This window comes from Cucurbita pepo, chromosome 18, assembly GCF_057944985.1.
Source record: "Cucurbita pepo subsp. pepo isolate OVF chromosome 18, ASM5794498v1, whole genome shotgun sequence".
In the NCBI taxonomy this organism is placed as follows: domain Eukaryota; kingdom Viridiplantae; phylum Streptophyta; class Magnoliopsida; order Cucurbitales; family Cucurbitaceae; genus Cucurbita; species Cucurbita pepo.
This window is the reverse complement of record NC_141815.1, coordinates 7,445,945-7,460,479: the sequence shown is the minus strand read 5'-3', so window position 1 is coordinate 7,460,479 and position 14,535 is coordinate 7,445,945. Positions and strand designations below refer to the sequence as shown.

The window sequence follows — 14,535 nt, the reverse complement described above, 5'->3', positions numbered from 1 at the left end:
GTTGGGCATTGGAGGATTGGTTTTTGGGGTTCACAATAAGGTTTAAACATTTAAATGAAACGTATCACAAAATGATTGGTTGATTTTATTTATTGCGTGAAAGAGATTACATTATCTAATATTTTAATATGGTAGTGCTTCATTATATGTACTTAAATTAATTATTTTATTCTTTTTTTTTTTAATTTTAATATTAATTAAGTCCTCATTTGTGTCCCCTCTTCCCATTCAATTAGGGTTTACTCTTATTGAATTACGCCAGCTGGCATCCTCGCTGGCATCCTCGCTTTTCCCAAAGTCGTATCTAAATTAAACTTTGTTTTATGTTACGGAATCAAATAATTTTGGATTTGGTGGGTCGAGTTTTTTAGTTTAAAAGGTTTTTTTTATCCGTAAAGATGTTTGTTTAACTCGTAGCGCTTAATTTATCTTGAACTGGGCGAAAAATTACCGTTTAGTCTGTATTTGTAGCGTTGAGTAAAGATGTTCATGTAATATGTAACGCCTAGTCCACCTCAAATTGGTCGAGAAATATTTGCTTGTTTGTATTATAGAGTAAAGATGTTCATTTAACTCGTAGCGCCTAATCCACCTCGAACCGGATGAGAAATTCCCGTTTAAACAGAGATGGAGGAGAACGTAGAGAGAGAATTTTCCAATTAGCTGAAAGATTTTTAGATTATATTTCCCGTCTCCGTCTACGTCTACATTATCTCTTATATATACATATATTTATTTATTTACTTACTACTTAATATTTAATTATCTAATTTTTATTTCAAGTCGATAAAATAAATAATTATCTTTATCTATCCTAATACAAACATTATTTATCACATTTAATATTTAATGTGATGTCCCACATTGATTGGGAGGGGAACAAACCACGATTTATAAGGGTGTGGAAACCTTCTCCTAGACGCGTTTTAAAGCCTTGAGGGCAGCCGAAAAGGGAAAGCCCAAAGAGGACAATATCTGCTAGCGGTGAATTTGGGGTGTTACAAATGGTATCAGAGCCAGACACCAAACGATGTGCCAGCCTTCTTGCTGTTCCCCAAAGGGAGTAGACACTAGGTGATGTGCCACCAAACGATGTGTCAGCCTTCTTGCTGTTCCCCAAAGGGAGTAGACACGAGGCGATGTGCCAGTAAGGACGCTGGGCCCCAAAGGGGGTGGATTTGGGGGCGGTCCCACATCGATTGGAGGAAGGAAAGAGTGTCAGCAAGGACGCTGGGCCCTGAAGGGGGTGGATTGTGATGTCTCACATCGGTTGGGGAGTAGAACAAACCACCATTTAAAGGGTGTGGAAACCTTCTCCTAGCAGACGAGGGGAAGCAGGGCTAGTTACATTTAAATAGCGTATATTTAATTTTATGAAATAATTTTAAAGAAAAATAAACTCAAATTATTCTAAAAATAAATAATTATATAAAAAAAAATAACAATAATGAGAGAAAAATAATTTTCTAAAAGCTCTCAAGTGCATTTGGTAACCTATTTATTATTCTATTGACCTTGTGTTTTTTAATTTAAAAAAATAATTATTTTATTTTTATTTTTAAATCTATATTGCGTAAATCAAGAAAGGAGAAAAAAACATAAATGTCCTTTTCAATATTAATTTCTTTTTTTTATAAAGACTTCGATGAAGAGACTAAAATAATTTATTATTTAAAAAATATAATAGTTATTTTAATATATAGCAAATTATTATTTTTTTATATTTTGTCTTTGTTTGAATAAAAATTTAATATATTAATAAATTTTCATTTTTATTTAGTGTCCTTCAAGTATTTCTTACACTTTTGTTAACCATGGTTTTGACTAAAATAATTTAAAATTTAAATTCAACCCTCCGGTAATCGTACGTCCTTTTGACATATTTTATTCTCACTTACATGCTTCTTAGAACAACAAAGTATTCTTTACAAGGATGTGAAAATCTCTTCATAGTAGACGCGATTTAAAAACCTTGAGAGGAAGCCCGAGAGGGAAAGCCCAACGAGGACAATATTTGCTAGCGGTGAGCTTGAGCTATTACACAACAAATGATTGTTCTAAGCCAAATACAATTAACGTCGAGAAAATACAATTTATTGGTATAGATAGTAACTATCAATTCTTTAAAAAATTTCTTGACTACATTGTGACAGTAAAGGAAAGGTACGTGAATGAACCGATACCATATCCGAATGAAAGCAATCCTAAGGATAGAAGGGCTAAAAAAAGTTTAAAGCAAATGAAAATGATTACTTATACCAACAATGTGCACATTGGTTTTCGGTGACACAGGAACGAGTAATGTGACCATGTTGCAGGGGTGCAGGATTTCTGAGACCATTAGGTGCCAAATTCGGATTTTAAATCCTAGACATGAGTCATTACATACACTTTCACAGTCTTAGGACCTCTCTTGTACGCCTCACGATCACCACTAATAGATATTGTCCTCTTTGAACTTTCCCTTACGAGCTTCCCCTCGAGGTTTTAAAACGCGTTTGCTAGGCCTTTAGGGCCCAGCATCCTCACTGGCACTCGTTCTTTTCTCCAATCGATGTGGGACCCCACCAAATCCACCCCCTTTGGGCCCAGCGTCCTTACTCACACATCGCCTCATACCCCCTTCGGGGAATAGCCTCCTCGTTGGCACGTCGCTCGATATCTGGCTCTGATACCATTTGTAATGCCCCAGAACATAGAAGTATAGTAATAACCTTAGATTAAATACGAAAATTTAGGGTCGGGTTGAATAAAAAATAATTTAAAAATGATTCTTCCCATAATATGTCCAAAACCCCATTGAAATTTGGCCAAGCTTTAGACATGATATCAACAAATCTATCTTGAGGCAATTCAATTCAATTACTTTATTATTCTCACCTCACATTAAATTGCTTCACCTAACCATAGACTACTCTACCTTATTATTTAGCTTCATCGAGCTGAATTTAGAAGATTGTACGAGACTCACATGCATCATTCAACGCTTATAATTTTATAGACCACTGTAATTATATTATTCATCAGTTCTGCTTCATCGTCCTTGAACAATTATTATATACACATTTGAAATTATAATTTGATAAGAACTTTACGTGCAATTATTATGAGGAAGATATTCAACGACGAGCAATCAAATCTTTCACTGTTTAGAAACCTTTTAATGTCGTTAAAAAAGTATGTGTTCTTCATTTGATTATATCGAATCTTTCCATTTTTCACCAGCCCACTTGATACGAGTGTTGTGAGGTCATCTCGATAAGTACCGTACCAATATTAGTTGAACGAGTTTGAATATTTTAATAGACAATGATGGATGAAAATTTTAAGTGCATGGGTTTGGGCATGACTATAAGTGTTTGTGGGTTAATGGTCCCTTAAAAGTACCATTTAAAAGAGACTATGGTGCACCATTATTTTATTTATTATCATCTGTGTTGTGTTGGGCTCTGATATCATTTGTAACAACTCAAACTCATTACTAATGATCGATTTTTCCTTAAGAGTTAACGTACTGTAACAGCTCAGATCCACCGCTGGCACATACTGTCCTCTTTGGGCTTTCTCTTTCGGGCTTTCCCTCTTTGGGCTTTCATTTTCGGGCTTCCCCTCAAGGCTCCCTCAAGGCTTTAAAACGCGTCTGCTAGGGGAAGGTTTCCACACCTTTATAAATGGTAGTTTGTTCTCCTCCCTAACCAATGTGGGACATCACAATCCACCCCCTTCGGGGCCCAGCGTCCTCGCTGGCACTCTTTCCTTCAATCGATGTGGGACCACCCCAAATCCACCCCCCCTTTGGGGACCAGCGTCCATACTGGCACACCGCCTCGTGTCTACCCCTTTCAGGGAACAGCGAGAAGGCTGGCACATCGTCTAGTGTCTGGCTCTGATACCATTTGAAACGGCCCAGATCCACCGCTAGCAGATATTGTCCTCTTTGGACTTTCCCTTTCGGGTTTCCCCTCAAAGCTTTAAAACGCGTCTGCTAGGGGAAGGTTTCCACACCCTTATAAATTGTGGTTTGTTCTCCTCCTCAACCAATGTGGAACATCACACGTACTAAGATTTTTACTAGGATGCAGTGAGTGAAGACAAAACATGCCGAAATAACTCGTGTTTGTCTGTAGAGATATTTGCTTCTTCATTCTTAATAAGAGAAGAGTATACCATGTCAGAACCATCAGGTGTCGGTACGTGTACTCACAATTTTTATACACCAAATTATTGACCCTTCAAGATTCCTTCATTAAAATATATATTTAATCATTTGTAATGAGAGTTCACTTATTCTCCACTAGGGAAAAAAAAAATTATAAAAATTAGTTAATTTGAAGTCACTCAATAATAAATTAATAATAAATATTTGTATAGTACAAGTTTCACATGCCTATCAATACTTTTTTCCCTTTCTTCCAAGAACTTTGGATGTCTATCCTTAAAAAATGTTCGAGTGTCTCATGTGCTCTCTAAAGCTTAATAATTTTTACTAGGAAAAAAAAAAATCGAGCGTAAAAAATAGTTTTCGTTAGGTCCAAAAACTCCGGTAAAAACTGTCGTTGGATGTCACGGTCATACTTGCCTAGGTCGTATTACCTATGGTCGCATGTTCGTTCCAAACTTTAAAATAATATCTACACTTGTTAGGACTAAAATGCCTCAAAATGTACTATAGGAGAACGTGACTAGTTATTAATTCTTCATACCTAGCGGTTGTTGCTTATTTGCTTACTAATCTATAACTGTGATGTCCCACATTGGTTGGGGAGGAGAACAAACCACCATTTATAAGGGTGTGGAAACTTTTCCATAGCAGACGCAAAGCCTTGAGGGAAAGCTCAAAGAAGACAATATCTTCGGTGGATTTGGGTCGCTACAATAACATTGTTTTCTTAAATCGATCTCTAAACGTTTTCCAAGACTTTCTCTATTCTCGTTTTCTAAAACTTTTTTTTTCTCACAAACAGGGTTGGAGGCTTGAGCATAGGTTGTTCATTCGTGTCAACGACGACCTAAATTCTAATTGGCCGACTTACTTAAACGTGAGACAACACAAATCGAGATAGAATCGTTCTAAGGAAAACCGAGACTCGAAAGTCGTACAAAAAGGGATTCGAAAAAAAAAAAAAAAAGTTGAAAGATCACTCCACTATCTCATTTTTTTTTTCAACTTTTTTTTTTAGAAATATATATTAAAGGTATGATCCAAAATAATATTTTTTAATTCCATGATATTAAAATACTATATTATGAGTGAACATCTATTTATTTATTAATGATTATGAAATTAATCACATATTAACCAATTATTTTATGATACTTATCTACTTAAAAGTCATTAATTAATTAATTAATCATATTTTCAACGCTTATTTTGAGATAACATTAAGATTTTTTTTTTCTATAATATTATTTATTTGATTTAGTATATTTTGACCTAACGGGTATATAGCATACAGATAAGATTCAGTTTCTTATATTGGTAACACTATTGGTACGATCAAGTTTGTAATTGTTACAAATGATTTGATCAAGTTTGTAATTTGTTAATTGAGAAGATCAATATTTCAGAAGATTATCGTATGCAACTTAATCTAATCCTGAGTGAGTTATGAACATTTGCTTGTGAGGGTTTGTCCTTTGATTTGCATGCTTGAGCGTGTTTTTGTAGTCGTTTTCATAAGCCTGTCATTTTTAGGACTTGACCAAATAGGAAGTTGGAAACATAACTTCATGAAGTGGCTCGGTTCTCTAAAGAATGGTTTGTAACCCTTGGAAATTTCTTCGAGAGGTCCTCTCAAGCCTTGGACATGTATTGGAGTCATAACGAGGAACAATTTATGGAGGAGATTCAACTGTTAGAGAAATTGGAGCAAGAAGATTAAAAACTGATCATAACTAAGAGTTAGAATATGTAACAGCCCAAGTTCACTGCTAGCCGAACTTAATAGAACTTAATATAAAAATGTTGTATAATTAATTAATTTAAATGTTGTATGATAAGATGACACTAAATAAATGTGAAACTAAGAAAAAAAAAAGTTTAATGCTAGGATGATATAAAAGATGACCAAATTAAAGACAATTATTTATTCTTTGAAAACAACTAAAATCATATTTAAAAATTAATTATTGATATTATACAATATTGATTAAAAATATATAAAATTTTTAATTCAAATTTAATTTTAGTCTATTTTTACCATAATTTTTAATTTTTTATATTTTATAAACTAAATATTATGGGATTTGGAAAATATATTTTTTATATTTAAATATGGAGACTAAAATAAATATTTAAAATTTTTAGTGGTAAATAAATATTAAAAAAAAAAAAAAAAAACCTAAATTATTTTATTATGTTAATTATAAAAAGCAAAAATTAAGTTAAACTTTAATTTGTAAAAAAAAAAAAATATTTAATATGACCTTTATATCCAAAGCCAGCTTTGCTTAGAATTGAAAATGTGGTCCACTTACAGGACCCCACGTGGCCCGTTCTTACGTACCAGCTGACGTGGAATCAATCCAGTCATTTCTTTTCCCACATCCCGTAAATGCCCCTAAAAGGAAAGGGTATTTTTGTAATTTAAGTGCTCCACAAACATACACAATCTGAGGGCCTAGATTCTTGGACGCTCTGTTCACTTCCAATTGGTTTAAATTCAGTGAACAGAACAGAACGAAAAAACGCCATTTCATTTCATTTCATTTCATCTCTTTTTTTTTTTTTTCTTTTTTTATTTAAAAAAAACTCTCTGTAATCCCGCCGCCGTACCGGGTGACTGTTGAGTGTTTTTCCGGCAGCCGCTGTAGCTGTGGAGAAGCGGAGTGGAGAGGAGTGGAGTGGAGCTTTTTTTTTTTCTTATTGCTAGACCGACAAATGATGAGATTTTGGTATGTTGCGTTTGTTGTTCTTGCCTTTTTCTTCTTCCTTTCTGAATTGTGATTTTTTTGTTTTTTTTGTTTTTTTCTTCCTTGTTCGTTGTTGATTTGATGTTTATATTTTTTTTGATTCGTGTTGTACCGTGGAACAATGTGGTGTTGTGGCTGATTTGATAGTTGATGTTTTGCTTACTGTTAATGAATGGAGCGAGTGAGTTCTTTTGGTTGGAGTTGAAATGATTTGCTCGTGAATGAGGCTCGGAATTTTCTGCTGTGTTCTGCTACCTGCTAGTTTTTTTTTTTTTTTTTTTTCTTCGGTCTTGTGTTCTTGATTGGATTTGAGTTTAATCTAGTTCTGTTTGTTTGTTGTTTTCGAATCAGGCGGTTCAATTGAAGTTGTGTTTCTGTACGCGTTGTTAGTGAAGAAATTCGATGGTTTATGGAGTTATTTTGTATTTGAAGAAACAGATTTCTTAGTGAATTTTATTGCATTGGTGCTTCTTTGGCGTTTTGTTTTGGTTGGCGATTACTACGAATTTGGCGTAATTGAAGAAGAAGAAGAAGTTGTTTTCGAAAGGTTCGTATTGTTTTAGTTGAAGCAGAGCTGGAGAAAGGAGGAGGATCGATGGAGGCGGATTTTCAGCAGCATCACCATATTCTTCATGAACAGTATCAGCAACAACCGCAGATGAATTCTGGCTTAACACGGTACCGTTCTGCGCCGAGTTCGTATTTCAGAAGACTGACGGATAGGGAATTCTGCGATCAGTTCTTCAATCGCCCATCCAGTCCCGAAACCGAAAGGATTTTTGCACGGTTTATGACAAGCGGGACCGCTGGAGGCGGAGGCGGCAGCCCAGAAGTTTCGTCTCAGAACCTGGCCGAGTCTCCGAAGAACGCTCAGGCTGGAGAAGTGTTTATAGCCACTGAAGCAAATCAACAAACACCTTATATGCGTAACGAAACAAAAGCTATCCATCAATTGCCAAGCAATGTCAACGGCAATTACCCACCTGCTTCGTCAACACCGAGTTTCTATCAGAGTTCAATGAAACCCCCACTTCCAAATCAGGGTATGATTTCAGGAACAGAAGGATCTGGTTCAATGGGGATTGATCTAAAGCCACGGATTAGAACAGATGGTGGAAGAACCTCGAATCTCATTCGGCAAAGTAGCTCGCCTGCTGGACTATTCGACCACATAAAGATCAATGATGGTGGTATGTAATCTTTCACCTAAGTAAATTTGAAGTTTGCTTCTCTATTCTCAACACGATCTATATTGTTTTTCTATGATCTGTTTATAATACTAGAGTTTAGCTTCCCATATTATCCCCACACGGTGCTGAAAATTCTTAGAAACTGGCAGGCTATGCAGCATTGAGAGGCATGGGAAAATTTGGAACTGGTAATAGTGTTAATGAAGAAGCTTCTTTGCCATCTCCAAGCAGGTTGAAGAGGAGCTTACCATCACACTCATCAGGGTTGATGAGTCCCATGGCTGGAATTGAGAAAAAATGTATCAGAGAAAAAACCAATCAAGACACTAAAGGCTTTGCCGAAAGCAAAACCAACGATTATGGTAGTACAAACTTCCCGGTTGGTTCTTGGGAAGAATCTGCTGTCATGTCTGATAACGATGAGGATGTGAAGTCATACTCAAATTTCAACATTCCGGACACTCAGGTATTAGCTATTTAGAGTCCATTGTGGTTGTTCTACTTGATATCTGATTCTAGTTTGTCTAATCTTTGTTGTTTTGGTGGAAAAATCAGAAGGTGGATCCAGTAAATCGCCCTCCCATGCTTGCTCATCATCTTAGTTTGCCAAATACTTCAGCAGAAATGAATGCTATTGAAAAGATCTTGCAGTTTTCAGATTCTGTCCCTTGTAAACTTCGAGCCAAGCGTGGCTGTGCTACACATCCCAGAAGCATTGCGGAGAGAGTAAGCCAGCATATATTGAACAATTAGTCATATTATCTCTCAAACCATCTACTAGATCTAGATGACCCTGGTTTTTTTCAGTCAAGTTTTGTTAAAAATATTTCAGGCATTAAGTTAAAACTTAACATCTTTTAGGAATGTTCATGTTCTTGAGCGTCTCAGAATGAGATAAATCCGGAGGATTCTAAACGAAGTCTTTCCCTGTATTGATAACTTTCAGGTCAGACGAACTAAAATCAGTGAACGAATGAGGAAGCTTCAAGAGCTAGTGCCCAACATGGACAAGGTAATTTTCTTTTCACTTTACTCATATAAAAATTGGTAAAGGTTGAGTTATTAAAACACCTTTCTCTTTCCCCCCACAGCAAACCAACACATCAGACATGTTAGATCTGGCAGTTGAGTACATAAAAGGCCTTCAGAAACAGGTTCAGGTAATAATAAATTCAGGACTGATTCACAAATTGGTATGATAAAGTTTCCACCACCATTTTTTTCCTTATCTTCTGTTGATTTTTGGCCAGACGCTTTCAGATAATCGTGCGAAATGTAAGTGCTCACATAGTCAGCTTCAATAATGAAAAAGGACTTGGCGTGGAAATTCTTACGTACAGAGGGATACCAATTTGAAAATTTAGGATAGAACACGAATTTCTCTGAGGATATAACTACTTATTGTGTACTAATTAAGAAGAAATAGTGGGCCAACGTGATTTTCTTTGAAGAAAGTTTGCAGAAGGAGGGACTGCATAGGACAACCAGATAGTGTGGTACAGCGATTGGAAACGGACACAAAGGACTGCTGAAAGCTGGTCGTGCATGTGAGCTTAAAGACCTTCTGGTACTTGCCACCACTGTAAATTAAATAACAATGCATGATTAGCATACATATCTTCTATTGCATGTTGTCACTCAAGAGAGAAAAAGAGAAGGAAAAAGAAAATAAGAGATTGACTTGGCCCTGGATCTGGGTAGTGGGATTAAGAAGGGAAGTGGCCATCAATGGCTGACCCAAGGAGTGGCTTAGGAAGAAGTGGGGAATAAACTGCCTGATTTGTATTAGAAAAGTTACCCATTTGGTGCTACATTCCATTATTGTTGTTGTTGCTGCTATGTGCATTATTTATCTTTGTTTCTTTGTTTTCTCTAATTATGCTCTCACTATACTCTGTTGGTTCAGAAAGGGAATCGGAATTGTGGAATATATCAGTATCAAAATGCTATCGTTTCCACATCCTCTGTTTCCCTTTCAGATGAGTGCTTTATAATAAGATTAGTGGGTTTCAGTCTAGTATTTCTTTTATAGAATATTGCCTGCATTATAAGAGCCAGAATATACTTTTTACTTTATGAAAAGGGGGATATTGTGGCCAACTTAGTGGGTGTGATCAGTGATCACAGCTACAACTTTTTCTTTTTTGGAGGGTCCCAAACGTTTTCCCATTAGACACGTCTGGTAAATATGTCCATTTAAGATTTTGTTTGTAAAGTTAGGTGGATTGGCTAGCTTCCTGGCTGGGGTTTGGTGCATTATTGAGGTTAACTTAAGGGGAAAGTTTGAGAAGAAGAAGAAGAATAGATGGTAAGGAGCTAGAGCAGCTTGGTGGTGCTTTTAGGCCAAGAGAGGAAGACCAAACATGTAATAACTTGAGTACGTAAATGCCTAAGCCCATCACTAACCGATATTGTCTTTTTTTTGGGCTTTTCTTTTTGGATTTTTCCTCAAGGTTTTAAAACACATTTGCTAGGGAAAGGTTTTCATACCCTTATAAAAAATGTTTCGTTTTCCTTCCCAACTGATGTGGGATCTCACAATCCACCTCCCTCCGAGTCCTAGCATCCTCACTGGCACATTGCCTGGTGTCCACCTCCCTTCTGGGCTCAGCTTCCTCGCTGACACATCACTCGGTGTTTGACTCTAATACCATTTGTAACAGTCCAAGTCCACCACTAACAGATATTATCTTCTTTAGACTTTCCCTTTTGAGCATCCCCTCCAGACTTTAAAACGTGTCTATTAAGGAGAGGTTTTCACACTCTTATAAAAAATGCTTCGATCTCTTCCCCAACCGATGTGGGATCTCATAGACTAAGTTTTCATGATCCAACATAGAGTGACAACTCGATCAAATTAGAATAACTTAAATATAGTGCAAGTAGTCAGTCATTGATCTTTCTAACAGTGGCCGAATCTTCCCATTATTGAGCTACGGATTCAAATCTATCCATCATATTTGTAGGGAAACAGTGTGAAACATTTTTATTAACTTTTGAAAAGGAAATGTATGCCTTATAGGGAGAGTCGACAATGCCATAGTATTAAATCAGAGCCTTTAGAACAGTCGAGAAAGTGTCTTTTGAGGTTTTATTGATTACATAATTGGGGGGAGAGAGAGAGAGAAGAGAGAGTTGGTGTGAGCCATAAAGGAACTCAACGCTCCCATGGAGCCTTTGCGGTCAATTCTTCATTAAAGATATACATATATATATATTTGGTATTGTTTCCCTGTTGATTATATCCCTGTTGATTATATCCCTGGATTCATGCAATTAAGTTTCTAGAGACAGATTGATTGATACCTTTTGATGTGAGTTCTGAAGGCAACTTTGTTTACATAAATATATATTTGGATTTGAAGGGTTTGGAATGTAGTTATGGTTAAAAAGTTTCTGTAAATGTCAGTTTATGACTGTAGAAGTAGAACATTCCTTTAGTAATTCATATTTATGACTTACCCTTTTTAGTTTTCATTGAAGGAAGCACACTTTGAGTTACCTACACTTTCTTTATTAGAAGTGAATTTAATTGCTAAATCTATTTGGTTAAGTTACATTTAAAAGTGATTCTACTAAGGTTGTTGATCACTTTTGGAAAATCAACATTCAAGTATTCCTTAAAGGATTGAGTTTGTATTATTTTTTTGTTACCTAACATTGAATATTACTTAGTTGTAAATCCTAAGTTGTCTTAAGATTTTTAAGAGTGGGCCAAATGCTAGACTTGGAACCCTAGAATTTATATGCAAGATAAGCCTTCGAGAGTGTCAATCAATTGAGCCGTTACGTTTAAAATAATGTGGTTGGATCTAATGGCCGGTGAATTATTGATCAAAGAGCAAGTTTTTGAAAGAGAGTCTTATTGATCTAGTGGTCGATGAATCATTGATCAAAAAGTGTGTAACGACTCTAGTTTTCTATTAACCTAAAGTCTCTACCACATGTATGACGTAATACCTTGGGTGGAAATATTCATTTAAAATGTTTTCATAAAACAATGTCATGGACTTACGTGTCTAAGAAAAATGTCTTAAAATAATACAACGAGAAAAAAAAAAGTTAAAATAGGCATAAATAAAAACAAGACAACAAGGTCATATGTTATCCTAAGGTCTACAAAATTATATGCGACTGTCTTATGCATGTGTCATGGTTTTTAAATTTGTGATGTCGTTGCAGGGATGCTTTGCCTTTACCTAGAATGTACAAGTAACATGTGGCTTGAATATTTTAAGAAATAGCAAGTGACCCTACTATATTAGGGTTAGGAAATGCAAGACATGCAACATAAATAGGACCTATCGTTTTAAAGTCGTATTCCTTTAGGTGACTATCCTAACTGGGTCATTGGATGTGTATTTACTATTCTACGCACAGTTCATGTGCGAATATGAACGAACCCACCAGTTGGTCCATACACCTTCTGGACCCCGTTCAAGTCGAGCTAGCATTCTCCGGTGCTGTTGTCGGACACTCGAAATGAGTAGTGACCGTCAAAGCATCATGTTAAACATAATGATCGTTTTTTTTTTTCATAATGTATGCGTTCGTACTCATCACAAGGAGGTAATATCCCGATGCATGTGACATACAATAATGTATGAAGTCCCAACATTTTCCCCATTAATTAACCGGTGTAAAACAACCCCTTCCTATTTTCCCTCATATCATATCATTTTATATCATAGCTTTCAAAGTATCATATCGTGTCATATCATAAAACATATCATGTCACATGTATCATATCTCAAAGCATATCATATCATTGACATAGCATATTATAAACACATCCACATAACAGACATATGACATGTGCAAAGCCATTGGGCACGTGTTATCAAAAGCTTCTAACATATAACATATTCTCAAAAGTTTCTATATCATTGTTGACTTTTTATAAACATTTCAAAACTATATTTGAAACAAAAATGGCACAGAATGATAGATGAAAATTATAAATCAAATCGTTCGTCATACTATAACATCCCAAACTCATCACTAGTAGATATTGTACTCTCTAGACTTTAAGAGAAGCCCAAGACTTTGTAGATAAATGTTTTGTTTTGTTCTCATCTCCTGCAGAAGAGAAGCCCAAGACTTTGTAGATAAATGTTTTGTTTTGTTCTCATCTCCTACAAATGTAGATGCAAGATCTCACACATACGATTTCAGATCGAGTCCCAACTTTTATAAAAAGCTTATAATGAATCAAAAGTTTTGAATCATTTACGAGATCGTTTCAAAATCGAGATCTTTGAGACAACTTCAGGGATTAAATGAGTAATTTAGCATCCCAGCTATTATGAACACTTAACACTCGTGCGGTTTAGCAAAATGCCGAGTGGCGGGAAAATGGCTCACAAAGTCCCAAATCCCAACCGATCACAATTCACAGACCACGCTCGCCGGAAGTGCAAGCCTACTGACGGCCAGAGAGAAGCCATTTTCGGTACCCGTCGTCACTGTTATCGGTCAAAGCAATCTAAATCTGTGAACTCTAAAGAAGGTGGAGAAAAAGTCCGGTGCAAAAGAACAAGATACTTGGCTAACTCAAATTGAAGCTCCATTTCATCAGAGACAATACCTAAGTATCCACGAACATTAGCAAAACCCATGCCATGTAATTTGTTGCATTTGTGGCTCTTCTTTTGTCTAAGTCCTAACGATTAGATGAACACAACTCTCCACAATAAACTCTCATAGCTTTACTTTGAACAATAAACTCTCATAACAAACTCTCATAACTTTACTTTGAGCTTCTCCAATAAACTACTCCTGCAAACTTCTCCACCTCATGCCAATAGAAATAGTATTCTTTGATCAAAATCCATGATCATTCTCTTCTCTAGACTAATGGATGTGAGACTTTCATCCAACAATTCATCCTTGATCATGATTTCACAAAAGATCCAATCATGTTTGTTAGAAGCCAAGATGGACAAAACAACTTCTCAGCAACTATTTGAAGCCAAATGTGAGCTATCTATTAAGCTTGATGGAGATGTTAAAGTACATCAAATCTTCCAAGCTCAAAAGAAGCCATCACTGTCGAGTAAACAGAAAATGCCTCGAGAACTTGGATGAGTTAGTGATGGTTCATAGATTTGCTTCGTATGCTCTTCCAAAGCCCAATGTATATAGATCTATTTCTTGTTTTAAACACTGAATCCTCATATGTTGTCTAGATTAAGCAGAGCATACTGTGTCAAGTTTAGAGTTAGAATTGTATCTCATAATAGCACCAAATATATGGTCAAAGACCCATTTATCTCTCTCTCATATATCACCTCTTTCGATATATGAATGAAAATCGTTCAAAAATGCACACACACAGGCAATTTAAGCATTCAATCTTTAAGAGAATGAAAAAAAAAAGTGTTCAGAAAGAGATCAAATCATAGTATAAACCTATGTAGATCTCTATTCAAAA

General features: G+C 35.8%; 1 protein-coding gene across 2 annotated transcripts; it reads left to right on the top strand.

Moving 5' to 3' along the window:
* Nucleotides 1-6,693: 6,693 nt before the first annotated feature.
* On the top strand, nt 6,694-9,964 carry FBH3 (basic helix-loop-helix (bHLH) DNA-binding superfamily protein). Of its 2 annotated transcripts, none has more exons than XM_087119593.1 (7): nt 6,694-6,894; nt 7,264-8,102; nt 8,252-8,568; nt 8,661-8,828; nt 9,049-9,114; nt 9,194-9,262; nt 9,353-9,964. In XM_087119593.1, the coding sequence occupies exons 2-7, from the start codon at nt 7,508-7,510 to the stop codon at nt 9,404-9,406; spliced, it is 1,269 nt and encodes a 422-aa protein (XP_086975719.1). In that variant the 5' UTR covers nt 6,694-6,894; nt 7,264-7,507; the 3' UTR covers nt 9,407-9,964. The 2 variants fall into 2 exon arrangements, with proteins under 2 accessions (XP_086975719.1, XP_023515803.1); XM_023660035.2 differs by having other exon boundaries at nt 6,696-6,894; nt 8,658-8,828.
* The last annotated feature ends 4,571 nt before the right edge of the window (nt 9,965-14,535 follow it).

Bases quoted from the DNA above. Each gene is read 5' to 3' on its own strand.
- FBH3 (XM_023660035.2), top strand. From the start codon at position 7,508: ATGGAGGCGGATTTTCAGCAGCATCACCATATTCTTCATGAACAGTAT. The intron at 8,103-8,251 runs GTATGTAATCTT...AGAAACTGGCAG, and splicing joins CATAAAGATCAATGATGGTG to GCTATGCAGCATTGAGAGGC. The intron at 9,263-9,352 runs GTAATAATAAAT...ATTTTTGGCCAG, and splicing joins GCCTTCAGAAACAGGTTCAG to ACGCTTTCAGATAATCGTGC.